The sequence below is a fragment of the Haliotis rubra genome, unplaced genomic scaffold (genome assembly GCF_003918875.1).
Source record: "Haliotis rubra isolate DU_JTF1 unplaced genomic scaffold, ASM391887v1 Scf80, whole genome shotgun sequence".
Taxonomy (NCBI): domain Eukaryota; kingdom Metazoa; phylum Mollusca; class Gastropoda; order Lepetellida; family Haliotidae; genus Haliotis; species Haliotis rubra.
Window position 1 is genome coordinate 392377 of NW_025767524.1, and position 15816 is coordinate 408192.

The window sequence follows — 15816 nt, forward strand, 5'->3', positions numbered from 1 at the left end:
GTGACTAAAATACTCAAAACACTGATAAACCAAACTGATATGGGGTCCTACTCTTTGGGGTACAACACTGATAAATGTGTCACTCTTCTTTTCATTATGATTTGAATGTTTCCATGTTATGATTCAGGAAGAAGGCAGTGGGGGGTCAGAGCCAGCAGCCACGCCCCCTGCCCCAACCCAACCCCAACCCCCGCAGGCGGGGATGCCGGTAGAAGACCATGGGAAAAAAATACACCAGCACAAGGCAATGGAAAGTTTGTTAATGGATCAGGATCTCCTAAGCCGCTCAGAAAGTAAGTAATTACTTCATTTGATTCCTGGTAATCAACCTCTCCATGGACATACAGGAAGAGGAAAAGACCCAATGCTGGTCTTCAGTAACCCATGCTTGTTAGATGTGACTATTGGGATTGGGTGGTCAGGGTTGCTGACTTGTTTGACATATGTCATCATATTCCAATCAATGCTCATGCTGCTGATCACTGGATTGTCTGGTCCAGACTTGATTGTTTACAGACATCCGCCATGTAGCTGAAATATTGCTGAGAGCGGCGTTAAACAGCAAACAAACAAACAAATCCCTATACTTCTCTCAAGAGTTAAAAAGATGATTGTGTGAGTGGGTGGTATCGTTTATGGTATCAAACTATTGTTTTCCTGGCCAACAGTTTATATTTTACACTGTCATATAGAAAGAGTATTACTCACTTGGGTATGAAATGACATTTACACTCTTCCTCACTCACTATGTATTAATCAGCATTTCCATCTTGATGTGGTAGGACAGATTATTCGGGAACATTTTGGGCTGTCATCCTGATGGTTTGATTCCAAAGATGGGTACAAGGTGTGGGACATATTTTTGGCTTAAGGGTTAATGGTAGCCAAGTAGACTAAGGTGCCATGTTTTGTTCTGCATGGCTCCGACCCTCCAGGCTGGTAGAAACGTGATCATTGATTTGAATAGACATTCATACAGGTTGTGCTGCTACGTTTGTGAAAACAATACACATCCTCGTACACATTCACCAGAATGACGACTATTGAGACCTACATTACACTGAGTTTTCCTGCTACATGTTGTGCCCTTTATATGACATGGTATAACTGAGTTATCAGTGCAGTGGTTTACCAAACTCACTCTCTCAATATTCCTTGTTTACCCTTCCTGTTGTGATATCAGAAAAATGCTTCTGTTTGTAACATAATAAATACCGTTACTCACTGATCACTGTTAATTAAAAGGTTGTAGATTGTGGCCTGTATTAAGCTCAAGTATTACTGTTTGTGTTTTAAATAACTCATGGAAACATTGTAGGAAAAATGTTTTAGACTACATTTTAAATTTTGTAATATTTTGTCACTTGGCTGCCTGAAAGTTACTGACATAGCGTGACAAACATTATTTGTTGGCATTCAAGTGAAGTAATTGTGACTGTATTTTGTTACTTTCAGACGCAATCCTTCCCTGACAGGTCAGGAGAATTTGAGTATGGCCGTAAATGGATCCTCAGGAGATTTGGAGTCCTTGAAACAGGAGATTCTAACTGAGATGAGAAAAGAGCTGCAGAACATGAAGAAGGAAATCATAGATGGTAAGTGATAGTGTTTTACTTAGATATTGGGCATTAACACAGGTGAACAAGTTGTCCAAGGTGCAGCCCAGAGTTGCAGGTCTTGTTCATGCCAGAAACCTATGAGTTTGGTTTGTATCCCTGTTCATCCTGATTATGGTGCTGGGTTTGTCCACACCATTCTTGTGAGTTATGCATCACTTTGTCTTTCCTTCCACTTCAAGCTGACACACTGTGATATGACTGAAATACTGTTTAAATAGGTGTTAAAACCAGCTCAATCATTCATGCCATGATAAATGGCAAATCTTTAATGATAAGTGACAAATAAAATTCTTATAGATATTATACAATCAGCTGCATTGTTCTTATTGTCGTTAATAGAAGATGGTTTCAATAGGAATTTCTTATAGATGGAATAAAAAATCAGATACATCTTGTTCTTATTGTAAAGCACAGATAGAAGATTAGCACCATGTCATTCTGGTATGCTTGGCTTATAATGAGTTGCATAACAAATATATTCCAGCCTATTATTATTACCACCCAAATATGTATAAACTGATCTACTTGTTCATCAATGTTGATAATGATAAGCTATTTAACATTTGTATTTTCATTGATAAGGTGTTTAAACTAATTAATAATGTAAATGCATTATGTTAAATTCAAATGAATTTTGTTAGTGGCACAGTATGTATGTTCACTGACATATTTTACACAAGTTCTGTTTGCCTCATGGCCATTTATAGGGAATAAAAAAATTAAAAATAACGCATAGAAAAAATTAAAAACAGTTTATTGCATCAAGAGACATCAGTTGAATTTATTAGTGAAGTAGCCACTCATAAAAATGTCAGCTGTTATGAAACCATGTGTGACATCAACTGTTTATTTGACAGCCTCCATGGAATATTATATTTGTTTTATTTTCAACAGTGTTTTGGTTTCTTACAGTATGAACTGATACTCAAACATAAACCCTGGTTTTAAATTACTTTAGGTTTCACATACTAAGTTGTAACTTTTGAGAATAAAAAAAGTAGGAAAAGAATTGAAATGTTATTTATGTGTATTACCGGTAGTATTAACATGCAACTCAAAAGATGTTAAGGATTACCTGATTCTTTTATATTATCACAGTTAATCAGTTATGATGCAAGATTAACTATAGTGATATCAAAGAATCGTCTTCTTATGATTTGTGGGGCGATGGGTAGCCTAGTGGATAAAGCGTTTGCTCATCATGCTGAAGGCCCAGGTTCAATTTCCCACATGGGTACAATGTGAGAAGCCCATTTCTGGTGTCCCCCACCGTGATATTGCTGGAATATTGCTAAAAGCAGCATAAAACCAAACTCATACACTCTTATGAGTTGCATGAGCATGTCGACAGTTGGTTCTCTCTTTGGATCATCTCAGGATTTGGATCATCTTGCTAATCTTTGTTTCAGTAATCCGCCAAGAGATGGGACACAGATAAAGACTGTTACAGCAAGCAGGAATTGCTCATCATGTCATCAGTTTTTATGTCGTCAGTGTGGACGACGACGACACCCCAGCGTACAGTGCTGACACAGAGCCAGGGAACATCTTCCAACATTGATCATCATCTTCTCCTGTTCCATTAATACAACTACACACAGGACGATATACACATACACACCACTCAGCTCATACACACAGGAATGCATACTCATGTCTTCATCCCAGCCGTAGCATCATCGGATAATACTACTGGGTAACGCTGCTATCATCTTAGACCAAATGGATATAACTTATTCCGTCAACCATAACCAGTACTTGCTTCGCTTTGTAGATGTGTGGAATCAGAATACTCCCCAGTAAGCAATAGAAATATTGATGATAATCTGCATGTGAACATTGATGATAATCTGCATGTATCTTGCTTTACGGAAGAGGATCAAATAACCCTAGTATGTTTGCCCAGAATCTGTATACAAACTTGTTTAAGGGGAGATAATATGTATATAAAAAGACACCCCAGTACAAGTAAACAGTTGCAACAGAATATGAATGGTGTTAGTAATACAATAGCTTGCTGATACCACATGCTTCCTTGTTCCTTCTGTCAATAATAGTTCATGTAATTGTAATGTAGTCATCAGACTCATGGATCATTGAAAGGCTTTAGTAAGCTACACTCCACCATTACAGACATTGATTAACTGTAATTCAATAGTTGTCATTGATGAAATATATATACGGAGCATTGTAAAAAGAAATATGCTTAAATATTCAAGTGTGATGCATGGACTTTGATCAAAATGTAGAGTGTGAGTTGCCTAACACTGAGGGCAGTGTACATGCTGCAGTTAGTCTAGCATTTAGAGGAGCATGGAATGACAACAGACGCTGGAGGGATGAGATCTGCAGATCAAGTGCAATGTAATCGGAGCAGCAGTGCATTTTGGGAGACCACATCCGTCGATTTCCCTGTTGTTGTATTAATGGACCTGGAATACACATTGTTCTGATGACTGGCATAGTGTACTGGCTAGATGCGACCAGTCCGAACAAATGAAGCTTTGATGCTTGATAATGAACCAATGGAGAACTCTGCCAATTGTATAAATCTTTTCTATTTTAAGGTGTAATATTATCATGATCTTATTATGATTTCACTGCATGTCCTCCTTATGCTACCATTATGTTCGATTCAGGAAGAGCAGGTTTGCCACAGACGGTCACTCGATGTGTTCACACGGGCTCAGATTATTATGTGATTAGGTTTAAAGCAACAGGCTGCATGAAAGACGTACACCCCCATCACCTTTCAATGTATCATGTGGGGGAACCATGTAAGGCACTGTCAGGAACCTGTGACTGGGTTCATGCTTTCCTCAACATTAAGCACACATGCCGTGATATAACTGGAATACCGTTCCATGTGGCATTAAACCCAGATCCAGTCTCATTCAATATGTCATTGACATATTAATAATACAATGTTATCATTCAGGAATAAGTTTATCTAACTTTAATCTACAGCATTTATGTTTGTTCTTTTGTGACAGTTGTTCCATTTCCCTGTTTCTCAGTGTTGATTCAGGTGATTTCTGTGTTATCATAGTCCTTGGTAACTAGCAGCTGAAACAGGAAGTTCCACGGACAGCTTTAACTTGGATTGGCCATTCAAGAAATCTGTGTACAACATAAGGCTGATATAGGTTTTATGTTCACAGTGTTAGAGTTTTGTCACTTGCTGTCAAAGAGCATATCTACATTCTCAGTGAATGAGTTCTGTAGTTTGTGTGGAGGACATGATGTTAGTGTATGGAGGCCTTGTAGGGGTGTAGAAGTCAAATGAGATGTGTTGCGTCTCTCACTGATAGGATGACTCAACTCTCAGTCACTGTTGCAAAGGGCAGCTCAGATGCAATGACAATGCTGTAGTAATAGGAGCCTGATTAGGGCATCTTATTCTATCAAAGAATTCTAAAACTCTTTCAGTTTACGATACATTTTTAATAATTAATAATTAATTGATACGTTACTAAAGATCGTTTGAACCTATATGATGTGTTCTTCAATATCTTTTTTAAGACAGACACAAATGATTTATTGGAAATGTTTGGTGTACTGGTAATGTAAGTGGTACACATACAGAGCCTCAGAACCAGTTTTGAATGTATTTTGTGTGATTCACTGTAAACTGATAATTAGTTATGTAATTTGGGTAATTTAAAAGCAGTTTGGTGAAAATGTTAAAGATAATTTGAAACAATGAAAGACTTGACGTAGTGTTAGTGTTTGAGCTGCCCTGAGTCCTACGTAACAGCCATTGCTATGAGCATGTTGTATTCGTCAGTGGTTGATAATGAATCCAAAGAGTCTTCACATTCTTGATGGTTTAGAGTGTATGCTCATTTACTGTGTAAATACTGATGTGGAACTTTCTCGCACTGTTTATCTTGCATTCATAATGACTTTTCATGTAGTGGATGAATGACAAAGCTTATATTAATCCCTATCCCTGTGCATGCCGATTGTATTCTAGCTGCTAGAAGCTACTCCTTTGCTCAGTACTTGATCTCAAGACAAACAAGGGGGCTGAGGTCACTCATTCCAGCTTCAGTGGAGTTTCAGCAGCAGTAACAAATGACGTTTAAATTTTAAGCAAGTGTTTCATGAAACAGACTTTCTTTAAAGGAAGTATGGCTTGTTAGTTTGCTTAAATAAGTGAAACATGGACTTGTAAGATCAAACCAGTTATATTTCTGTTTATGGTTTTCTTTAAATGTTTGTGAACTTGCTATCACTCAGTGTTCTTACATTGATAAAAGGGGAGATTGTGTTCTTGCAAATTTTCAGTCCAAGCTGGTCGTCATAGTCATTAAAAGTAACCTTTGTGTGCTGACTGAAATTTCTGATACTATTGTAACATTGGTTAATTGGTTTACCACAACTACACATTGACACTGTCTTAATTTCAAACTTAGCATTAACTGTTAGTGTTGAAAGGGGATGGTAAGGGAAACGAGACCATGGATTGTGCTGAAAATCATTGTTTTCGGTTTCACACCACATTCAGCAATGTTCCCGGTATGGGACAGTGGTCTGTCAATAAACAAGTCTGGACCAGACAATCTCACTCTTTAGGAATGGAGGCTTTCACGCATTCACAATGACCTGCCATAATACTGCTTGGAGTGGTAAAGCTGTGATCATACAGAGTTACTTCCCTTGTACTACACAGCCATGAGAACTTGTCATGATGTATGGTTGCCTCAGCCCTGTCACCCATAGAATACATACACGCAATGTAATTAACCCTTACAGTGAGAACACTGACATGTCACAAGTAGGTGCTATGCTCCATACTAACTATAGAGCTCAGGTGGCTTAATGTTCAGTAACATTGCTCATTTAGTTTTAGTCAGTATTGAAAATGAAAAGCTCTTGCTGTTAAGCTAATACTTGGGCAAGTCATTAAAATCCACAGTCATGCCAATTGTAATTAGAAACCATCATCATCTTAGATATCAAATGTCAGTCTATCATTGATGATACATCTGTGTATATTTAGGCCCAGCTCTGCTGAAAATTTGTTGATTTCTTCAAATTAAGGATAGCTTTTAACTGTAAGTTTTTGCTTCATTTCTGTGAAAAGAATCCGAGCTGATTTTTTAAAGATTATCTTTGCTAATTATGAGTCTTCCAGACCAGAAACAATCATTGACTTGAATGATTTATTGCAGCGTTGATATCACAAATGAGTACCATTGTACATGTGACAGTTTTTGTCCGACAATTCAATATTGAGGAATATTGATACTTAAGAAAAAATATTTTTGTTTTCATTCAAGATTTTCTAAATTTCTAAGAAAAATTCATTATTGTATTGTGTATTTATGAATTTTTCAAAAGTTGCTGTCATGATTTTTGTTATTGGCCAGCGTTCTTCAAACCAATAACTCGGGTATTTAGAACAATACACATTTCATATCTAGAAGCAAGTATTCACCAATATTCTAGCTTTTAAGTCGCTTGAGGAAATTGTTTAAATTATCATCATGTCCAATAGAATTTGTAGTTTGAACAAAATGTTTATGAATTCATCCCTTTATCCTTGAAGATGTGTTTATTTACTGATTTCTTGTGATGTTTATGAATTTTTTTTGCACATAATTTTCCTTATCAATTTAAGTATATGTTATGTATCTTGTAAATATTCACAGCTATTTGATGACTGTGCCTGTGTTTATTATCATTTTTGCATGATTGATATTTAACAAACTGTAATAACTAATCAAACTGGATCAACATCCCATATTCTTCTTATTATTACAGATATTATGCTCATTATTTTTATTTATGTTATACATACCATATATGTTCCCATTCAAGCCACTTTACACATTATGCAACAGTGAAACGGGAGATATTGTAAGGGAGATAACTCAGTCTCAATAACTTAATACTGGTCTCTTTGCTTGTTACTTAACTGTCACCTTTCCTCATCCTGTGCAGTCACTATAAGCTGTATTGTGCCTAATACTTGCATAGTAAGCAGATATTGTGATTATACCATAGGAACACAATTAGCAACTTTTGCATATAGCTGCCCCTTAAAGTTCAGGTTTGAGGGCATGTCCCATATTAGTTCAAAAGGTTCTTTTATGACAATGATATTACCATTTTCTACAGCTTGATATTTTGAAAGGGTTATTTTATGCCCGTGAAATAGTATATCCCGAAGTCGAACTGTGTCTAGCTGAATAAATAGTGGTTACATTGTTGGCGCTTTGCACCGAAGACAGAAGATTCCACATGTATATATACTATGTATATATATTGTGAAGCCTATTCCTTATTTCCCTACAGTAATATGGCAAGACTATTAGCATCAAACTATCACCCAAATACACTAGTCTACTTATTTGAATGTTTTCTCTTATATTCAGACATGTTTCAGATATGGTATATTAAATATTTACATTCTTTTATTTTGATTGCTAAGTTTCTTTGATTTTTTTTTTTTTTCGATTGATTTCCAATGTGTACATCTGGCCATGCCTTGAAGACTGAACTATATGAACTATCACTGAAATACAAACAATGTGTTCAGCTTAGACTTTTTAGTTTTTTGAAGTGCATAAGTAATTGTGAATGTCAAAGGAAGGAAGCTGATTCAGAAATACATTTACACAATGCTGCAGTGAATTAATTTGGAAATACTTGAGGGAAGCATTCACTTGTCTGTGATCATAAAAATAACCCAGTAACTCAACGCATTGATTTCTTCATGTTTGTATGTAGGAAACGCAAAACATTAGCCTTTGTTTGTCCAAACAAATCACCTTTTGTGCGTGCAAAATTCCATTTCTGGGCACAGCGAATGATTGGGACCGAATCTGTTTTAAGCTACTCAAAAGACATTATTCTTTCATATTACTGAACATAATCTGTTGTTCCATAACAGTTTAACAATAGAAATATGAAAGAATCATGTGATCCATAACCTCTTTCATATTACAATAATTACTAGTCATCCCATGACAATTAACTACAGTAATGTGAAAGATTTGGATGGTCCTTAACTTCTTTTGTGTAGTTTATTCAAATCTCATTTTATCACATTATGCAAGTATTATCAGGGGATAAAACTATATGCTCAATGCTCCTTCACTCAGTACTGTATCATAACTGAGATTCTGTGTGTCAAAATTCATTTCGGCTGATAAGAAGTACACCAAAAACATCAAAATCCTATTCTTCCATCAGTTTGGTAGTTTGAATAGATCGACTTTTGATTGGTGACTGTTGGGGTTCTCTGTGGAATAACTTGATGTCTTTTGGGGTAATGTATGGCACTCAATACCGATAACTGTACATACTTGTGTGTATATTTCATGACCTCATAATATAAATACAAAATATAGTAAGTGTGTGTCTTGTCTTTTGAGATGAAGGGTAGCTGATTGCCTAATGATTGGATATTAGATGTTTTGAGCTGATAGGAAAGGTTAAAATCCCATCTAAAAAGCAGTGTCTGATATAGGTTTCTGTTGCAGTACAATAAAACAATGACTTGATCTTTAGTAAATGATTTTGTTAGACCAAAGGAGATAGGTTCTAACATCTTTTTCCACATTTTTAATTATGAGAGACGTTGTAAAAGGTGTATTTTCCTTAATTATCATGGAAGCACAAAGTTCATGGATATGGAATGAGGCAAGAAGTGGTGGAGAATGGTCAAGGCTTATGCAATGGACTTGATGTGTCCTGTTTTAAAGAAAATGGGCTCCGATGAAAATTATGAACTTGTTGCAGCCAAAGATAAGCAATTTAGAGGTATCATATTTGTTTGATAGATCTGTTTTTTCTGTTTGTGACAAACAGTACCTGCTCAGAAAACTTGCCAAGCTTCATAGTAGATTTTGCATCAAGGCCAGTATTGATTGTTTAGCATGGTATCTATCTGATTTATGTTCATGTTATTGTATTAATAATGGACACACCCTTCAGTTATGTGCTGATACATTACCATAATACTTGCTATAGTCAAGGGACTGATGCTTCTAATTGAAAGCTGCTAGTAGACTTCAGTACTGAAAGGTAGTGGATATTGTATGGTATAAATCCTTATGTCCCTTTCCCTTCAAGGGTGCTGTTCCACAAAGGAGTCTTAGTGCTACAGTCCATTGGAAGTATTATGTCAATTCACTGACATTGTTAAAAGGACATTTTACAATACATAAATTGCTACATTTGTAGTCTATGTAAAAGTATGGAAGTTAAAATTTTCATAGCACTAAGATAACTTTGTGGAACAAGCCCCTGAGAAGCCCCCTGTTAAGTTGACACAATATAGGATCAAGACATATGAAGACAAATATTTCTGTACTTCACATGAATTATTACCGCTCCAGAGGATCCTTTGAGGTTGAGAGGGATCTTCAATGTGCTCATTCTACTACTTTGATCAGGAGTGTTACACAAAGCTCCATGGATTACAAAAGCCAAATTTATTGCCAGATTCTGGCTGCTAAGTATCAGTGTAACATCGAAGCATGTTAATATCATTACTGTCACTAATACATGTGTATATGTCTTTTGTATTAACCCCTGCATCAAAGGATTGCTGCTGCTAATTGTAGGGTCATACGTATTCTCTGCATGGCATCACTGCTGGACTTTGATATCAAATATACATGATTAAACCTCATTGTATTCAGTGTGCAGGTTTTACAACAGTGTAACGTCAACTGCTGAGAGCTAATTATACCCCCATCTCTAGGAGTCTAATGGCAGGAATTTCAACAACATACTAAAATGCATGTGTGGTTTGATCAGTGGAAGTTCCAAACACAAGGAAATGTTTTATGGTTTACCAATCTTCATTTGCAACAATTCCATAGCAACAGTGATAGCATCATGATTTGATATTTATTTATGAATTTATTTTATCAAGTTTTCGCTTTGGCTGATTGTAGACAATTGACCGGAGGCCAAAACTGTTCACATAAGTATTACATAAAGCTGTGACATCTGGGTGCTGCATCCTTCTGATATTTATGCAGTTTGATTATGTGAGTCATGTTATCATTCCAGTCCAAGTCCATAAGAAGGCTCACAGTTGCCTCCCTTGGTTCAAGGACACAAGAATGTAATTGCTTGAGAAGAGTCACTTAATATCCAGTGCTTTTGCTGAAAATGTTAAAGGATGTGTGGTTTCTCTAGCATCATAAATAATGTGGGTTTTAACTGAATGAAATTCCTGTAAACTCGATTTGCAGTTACTCAGAATTACACAATCGTATGCCAGTTCCCCCTAGCTTGCCATGTTCATTTTGAGATACCAGTATCTAGCATAAACACTTAGTGACAGACATCAAATGCTGGTCAGTGTTTTCAGTTAGGACCCAGATTAATTTGTGGTACAAAGGTGTACAAAGAATAGCCTTGCTACTTTTAGCCTTTGGTTCTTGGTATTTCTACACTATATTTCCTAGACTATTGTATATTTTACAAAGGAGGACAGGATTTTGGAATGCTAACTTTATGAACATTGTCTTTAATGAACCAATTTTCAAGACAGTTCATTTCTGTGGATTTTTTGTTTGTTTTTGTGTGTATGTTTCATTGTTTACACTGCTTTTTATTAAGATGATTGTATTTGTATTTAACCATCATCGAAAAATAAAATGTAGCATCTTTCATTTTCGTTTTTCTTAAATGTGAAATGCTAGAAGAGTGTTGAGTCAGAAGATCATAAAAGAGAAGATCTTCATTTTGATCAGCTGTTTGAGATGAAGACCTGAAAATATGCTCTATCAATGTCCTGTGGGAATGCCGGAGTCAGAATAGTATGTTCCATGCTTGGTGTGAGTCAGCTAACATATTCTTGCGATGACCCTACTCTACTGATCCACAAATGGGGCATATAATGTTCTGTTAGTCTGTCTCGTTCTATCCCTGAATAATAACATCTCTTCCACTCAGGCTTTGCAATGATGCTATATTCCTAAAAGCTGCAAATCCTGTTGCACAGGATCAGGTTCTCCCACCTCACTTGTGCTTATTTTCAATTTAAATGGAGCTGTTACTTTCTTTAAAATATATATATGTTTTCAGAGACTAAGCCGTAATATGTGGTTGTATCTCGCATCTGGTGTCCTCGTGGTTTGCTTGGAGCACATCAAGTCCCCATTATCTGAGTAAGGGTAGAGGTCTGGATGTACTGTTGGTCTATCATGGGTAATGTGGATGGATTAAAACGTCCAATGAGATGTAATAACAGCTACTGACACACAATTTCCTGTCACGGTGGCACTCTGACTAAAACACCACTATTTGGTGTAATGATCTGCTAGTGACCGGTTTAAATCCATGATTGGTCCAGATCCTTCATCTGACTATTCGTCAGCATCTTGCGATTGTCAGAAAAAGTCTTTAATCTCAAGCCTCATTTCTATATCTTCAAATGTTAGAAGCACTATCATGAACACTTCCCATTGCAAAATATGGACTTGATTTCTTTAACGTTTTACGCCACCTTTACCAGCAATATCAAAGCTTAGGACATACGGTACCCGGGTCTTTATACGTGGCGCTTCAACCACTAGGCACCCCCACCGGGCCTATTTTGATTTTACAGACCACGAACACATCTCGGGGACAAATAAAACACTGTGGAAAAGGGAAGAGGTTAATCCGTCGAAGAGGGTAATCCATCGGCTCACCACCTAGATCCGGGGCAGAATAGGTCTTCAGCAACCTATTCTTGTCGTAAAAGGCGACTAACAGGATCAGGTGGTCAGGCTTGCTGACTTGGTTGAAACATGTCATCGTTTCCAATTGCGCAGATCGATGCTCATGCTGTTGATCACTGGATTGTCTGGTCCAGACTCGATTATTTACAGACCGCCGCCATATAGCTGGAATATTGCTGAGTGCGGCGTAAAACTAAACTCACTCACTCACTCAAATATCCATAAGACCGTATCCGTGGTCCAATGGATAGTGCCTCTGCCCGGTGAGTGTTAGGTCGGTGGTTCGATCTCGTGGCCATGTCCATCCACAAATGTTAAAAGGTAGAACTTTTTGTTGCACACTAGGGCCCCGTTCCTCAAAACGATGATCGTAACTCCCATACTTTAACCTAGACTTACGACTGTCTTAGCGCTACGATTGATTTGAGGAACGGTGCCCAGGCCTTCAACATGAGGGAAGAAATCAAGGACTGATTGTCTCATAGTCTGTATAATGTGCCTTCAGTTGCACATCCAAGTGTGACTGCTGCATGGTGTCTCGGGGGCTACCAAAGTACAACCGACTTCTAAGGTCAAAGTGTACATAGTACAAGCAGCCACACGCGTCACTGTATCTAAGTAAAGTTCACTTGAACCGAGAAATCTCATCTTACCGTAACCTTAATTATCTCGCCCCTGCATACACCCAACAAGGAGAACAAACCATTTTCTGTCAAAAAGTAAATATTTATTAATATACAGATAACAGTATTTCCACTTAAACACAAAATATTCAGGTACATGCACAAAGTGTGTTCACTGGGTTTTTTCAACCTATCAACGCCATGTAATAGTTTACAATATGTAAACCCGAATAACTAGGTTGTTTAGGCTCAAGTAATTGAACAGTTACCGACAGTTAAGTGTTTGATAAAGGTTAACCCGTTAAATAGTAATGTTTGTCATACACTGTTATATTTGGCCTACATTGATAAGGCGACAAATTTGTCGCCCTGTTTGTCTCCCCGATATTTTGCTGTTGTATACCGTAATACATGTAAATATTATAAAATGGTTTATGACGTGTTCCTTCTTTCGACAGTGGTCGATGGGGTAGCCTAGTGGTTAAAGCGTTCGCTCGTCACGCTGAAGACCCGGGTTCGATTCCCCACATGGGTACAATGTGTGAAGCCCATTTCTGGTATCCCCGCCGTGATGTTGCTGGAATATTGCTAAAAGCGGCGTAAAACCAAACTCACTCTTTCGACATTACGGGAATTCATATACTACAGGGGCTGTGGGGTAGCCTAGTGGTTAAAGCGTTGGCTCGTCACGCCGAAGACCCGGGTTCGATTCCCCACATGGGCACAATGTGTGAAGTCCATTTCTGGTGTCCCCCGCCGTGATGTTGCTGGAATATTTTACTAACAGCGGCGTAAAACTAAACTCAGTCAGTCAGTCAGTCAGTCATATACTACATGTCTTTGGGCAGCTGTCATCTTGTGATGTCTTGTATTGCTCTTACGGGGCTTTCTTTTCTCCTCTGTCACAGACTTATTCTATATAGTCTTTGGATGGCAAACTTGCAAAATGAGTTTGATATGTTTAGAATGTCCCTAGTTAGTGCTATATTTAGCTTTTAGAGCACAATATGTTCACATCGCAACATCCGATATTGTTCATGATGTCACTATGTTACCATTAACCACAGCAAAGGGATCTTATAACAACCTCAGATTAAGTTATTATCTGGATAAATAGTCCCTTGAGGATTAATTAAATGGAATATATAACCGAAAAAGAACTAAAGCTGGAGTTTATTCACAGAAGCAAACATATCAAACAACTAGGGCTGTGCAATATTACCGTTATATACCGGTTCAGTATCTCGCGATACGATTATCGCGATATGGTTCCGATTCTGCAATATATTGGGCCATCCAGAACTAGCTCCATTTGAATTATCTGCCCTTGATTTCCATAGCAAAAACTGTGCTCTAAAAGTGCCAAATATACTTTTATTTCTGTTGGTTTCATGTAACATTTTACAAGTGGAAGTGTCATGCTAAGTGGCACCAAAATTGCCAAATATTCTACCAAATGCCTTACGTTTTGTGGGTTTGAATGGTTTCATTTGGAGGAATTAAGTGGCCTCAAATGGACCAATTTTTATTTGTATTTTTTAGTAGAGCCTCTGGCTCTGAGTGACCATTTCACAGTTCACAGTATTTTGGTATTTTTGTTTGTTTCATAATGGGGCATATGATATCAATTTATCATAAAGGCCTGAGTCATAAAGAATTGTAGGACTGTATAATGAGGTGAGGTGAGGTGAGGTGAGGTGAAATTGGGTTTAACGTCGTGCTTGAGAATATTTCGCTCATATGACGACGTGCATGCGTGTGTATGTGTATGTGCTGCTGCTTGTACTAGCCCAGACTTAAGCTGGTTTTATAGTGCTAGCCCACTGAGTCACCATGCTGCAGTGAAGCATGAATACCCCACTCAGACACATTATACTGACTCCGAGCCGACCAGTCCTTGTTGTACCCATTAGTGCCGAGCGCCAGGCAGGGACCAACAAGTGCCATATTTTAACGTCTTTTGGTATGACGCGATCGGGGATCGAACCCGCGACCTTCCGCTCTCCGGGCTGTATAATGACATTCCAGTCAAGGATGTTAGTTATTGGAGGTCACATGCGATTGTAATCTCAAGTAGTTCAACTAAATCATGCTTGTGTTTTATTTTGCAATAGTTAATGTTAACACATGTTTATATTGGAATTGACATACAGTAACAATAATTACATACTGCACTGAAGTGCATTCTGTTTAAGCAAACAACACCGACTATGAAAATCATGTTATATTATTGCCTTTATCATTCTGTTCGTAAAACGTTGTTGCAGTACATCCCACATTAAGGCTCTATATTATTTTATTTATCTGTAAACCACTGGCATACACCCATACACAATGGGGACGGGAGCCTGAAAGTATGGTGTAACAGCAACGGAGAAGATGATGTCGCACACAGAGAGCTATTATGGATTTATGATGTACACACTTGGGCAGAAATCTTCCAGTCAATTTATCACAACATGTATTGCAATATCTCTTAAATTATTGCAATATATCGCAATATGAAAATCAGGGCGATATCCAGCCCTACAAACAACTGACTCATTTTGTAGTGCTGAATATGGTCGTATGACGTTAACAGGTGCGTCCATCTTCAAGATTCTGCCATACACTCCTCAACGTATCACATAAGTATCAATAATTGAACACAATGTCAATATCTGGTGTAACTTCCGCCAACTGCAATAACATCCCTGACCCTCGTCATTGACTGTGTTAGACGTTGCGTTTCATTCTTGTTGGAGGGTTTACTCCAATACATAAAGGCTTTATGCTGGAGTAGGCTATTTGTAGGGGATTTCGGACCGTTTTGTTGGACAAACGACGAATTGCAAACCACCCCATTTTTAACACGTCACTTGAAGCGGTGAAGTCATGTGA

At 37.6% G+C, this 15816-nt stretch overlaps 1 protein-coding gene across 3 annotated transcripts in view; it reads left to right on the forward strand.

The window, feature by feature from the left end:
* Positions 1 to 11258, forward strand: part of LOC124261562 (protein enabled homolog) — a 68096-nt gene extending 56838 nt beyond the window's left edge. For 2 of the 3 annotated variants that reach the window (XM_046695888.1, XM_046695889.1), the window contains 3 exons: positions 125 to 293; positions 1456 to 1595; positions 3029 to 11258. In XM_046695888.1, the coding sequence (XP_046551844.1) occupies positions 125 to 293; positions 1456 to 1472 (186 nt within the window). In that variant the 3' untranslated portion in view covers positions 1473 to 1595; positions 3029 to 11258. The remainder of the gene's footprint in view (positions 1 to 124; positions 294 to 1455; positions 1596 to 3028) is intronic. The other variant, XM_046695890.1, reaches the window with a different exon arrangement.
* Positions 11259 to 15816: the final 4558 nt, after the last annotated feature.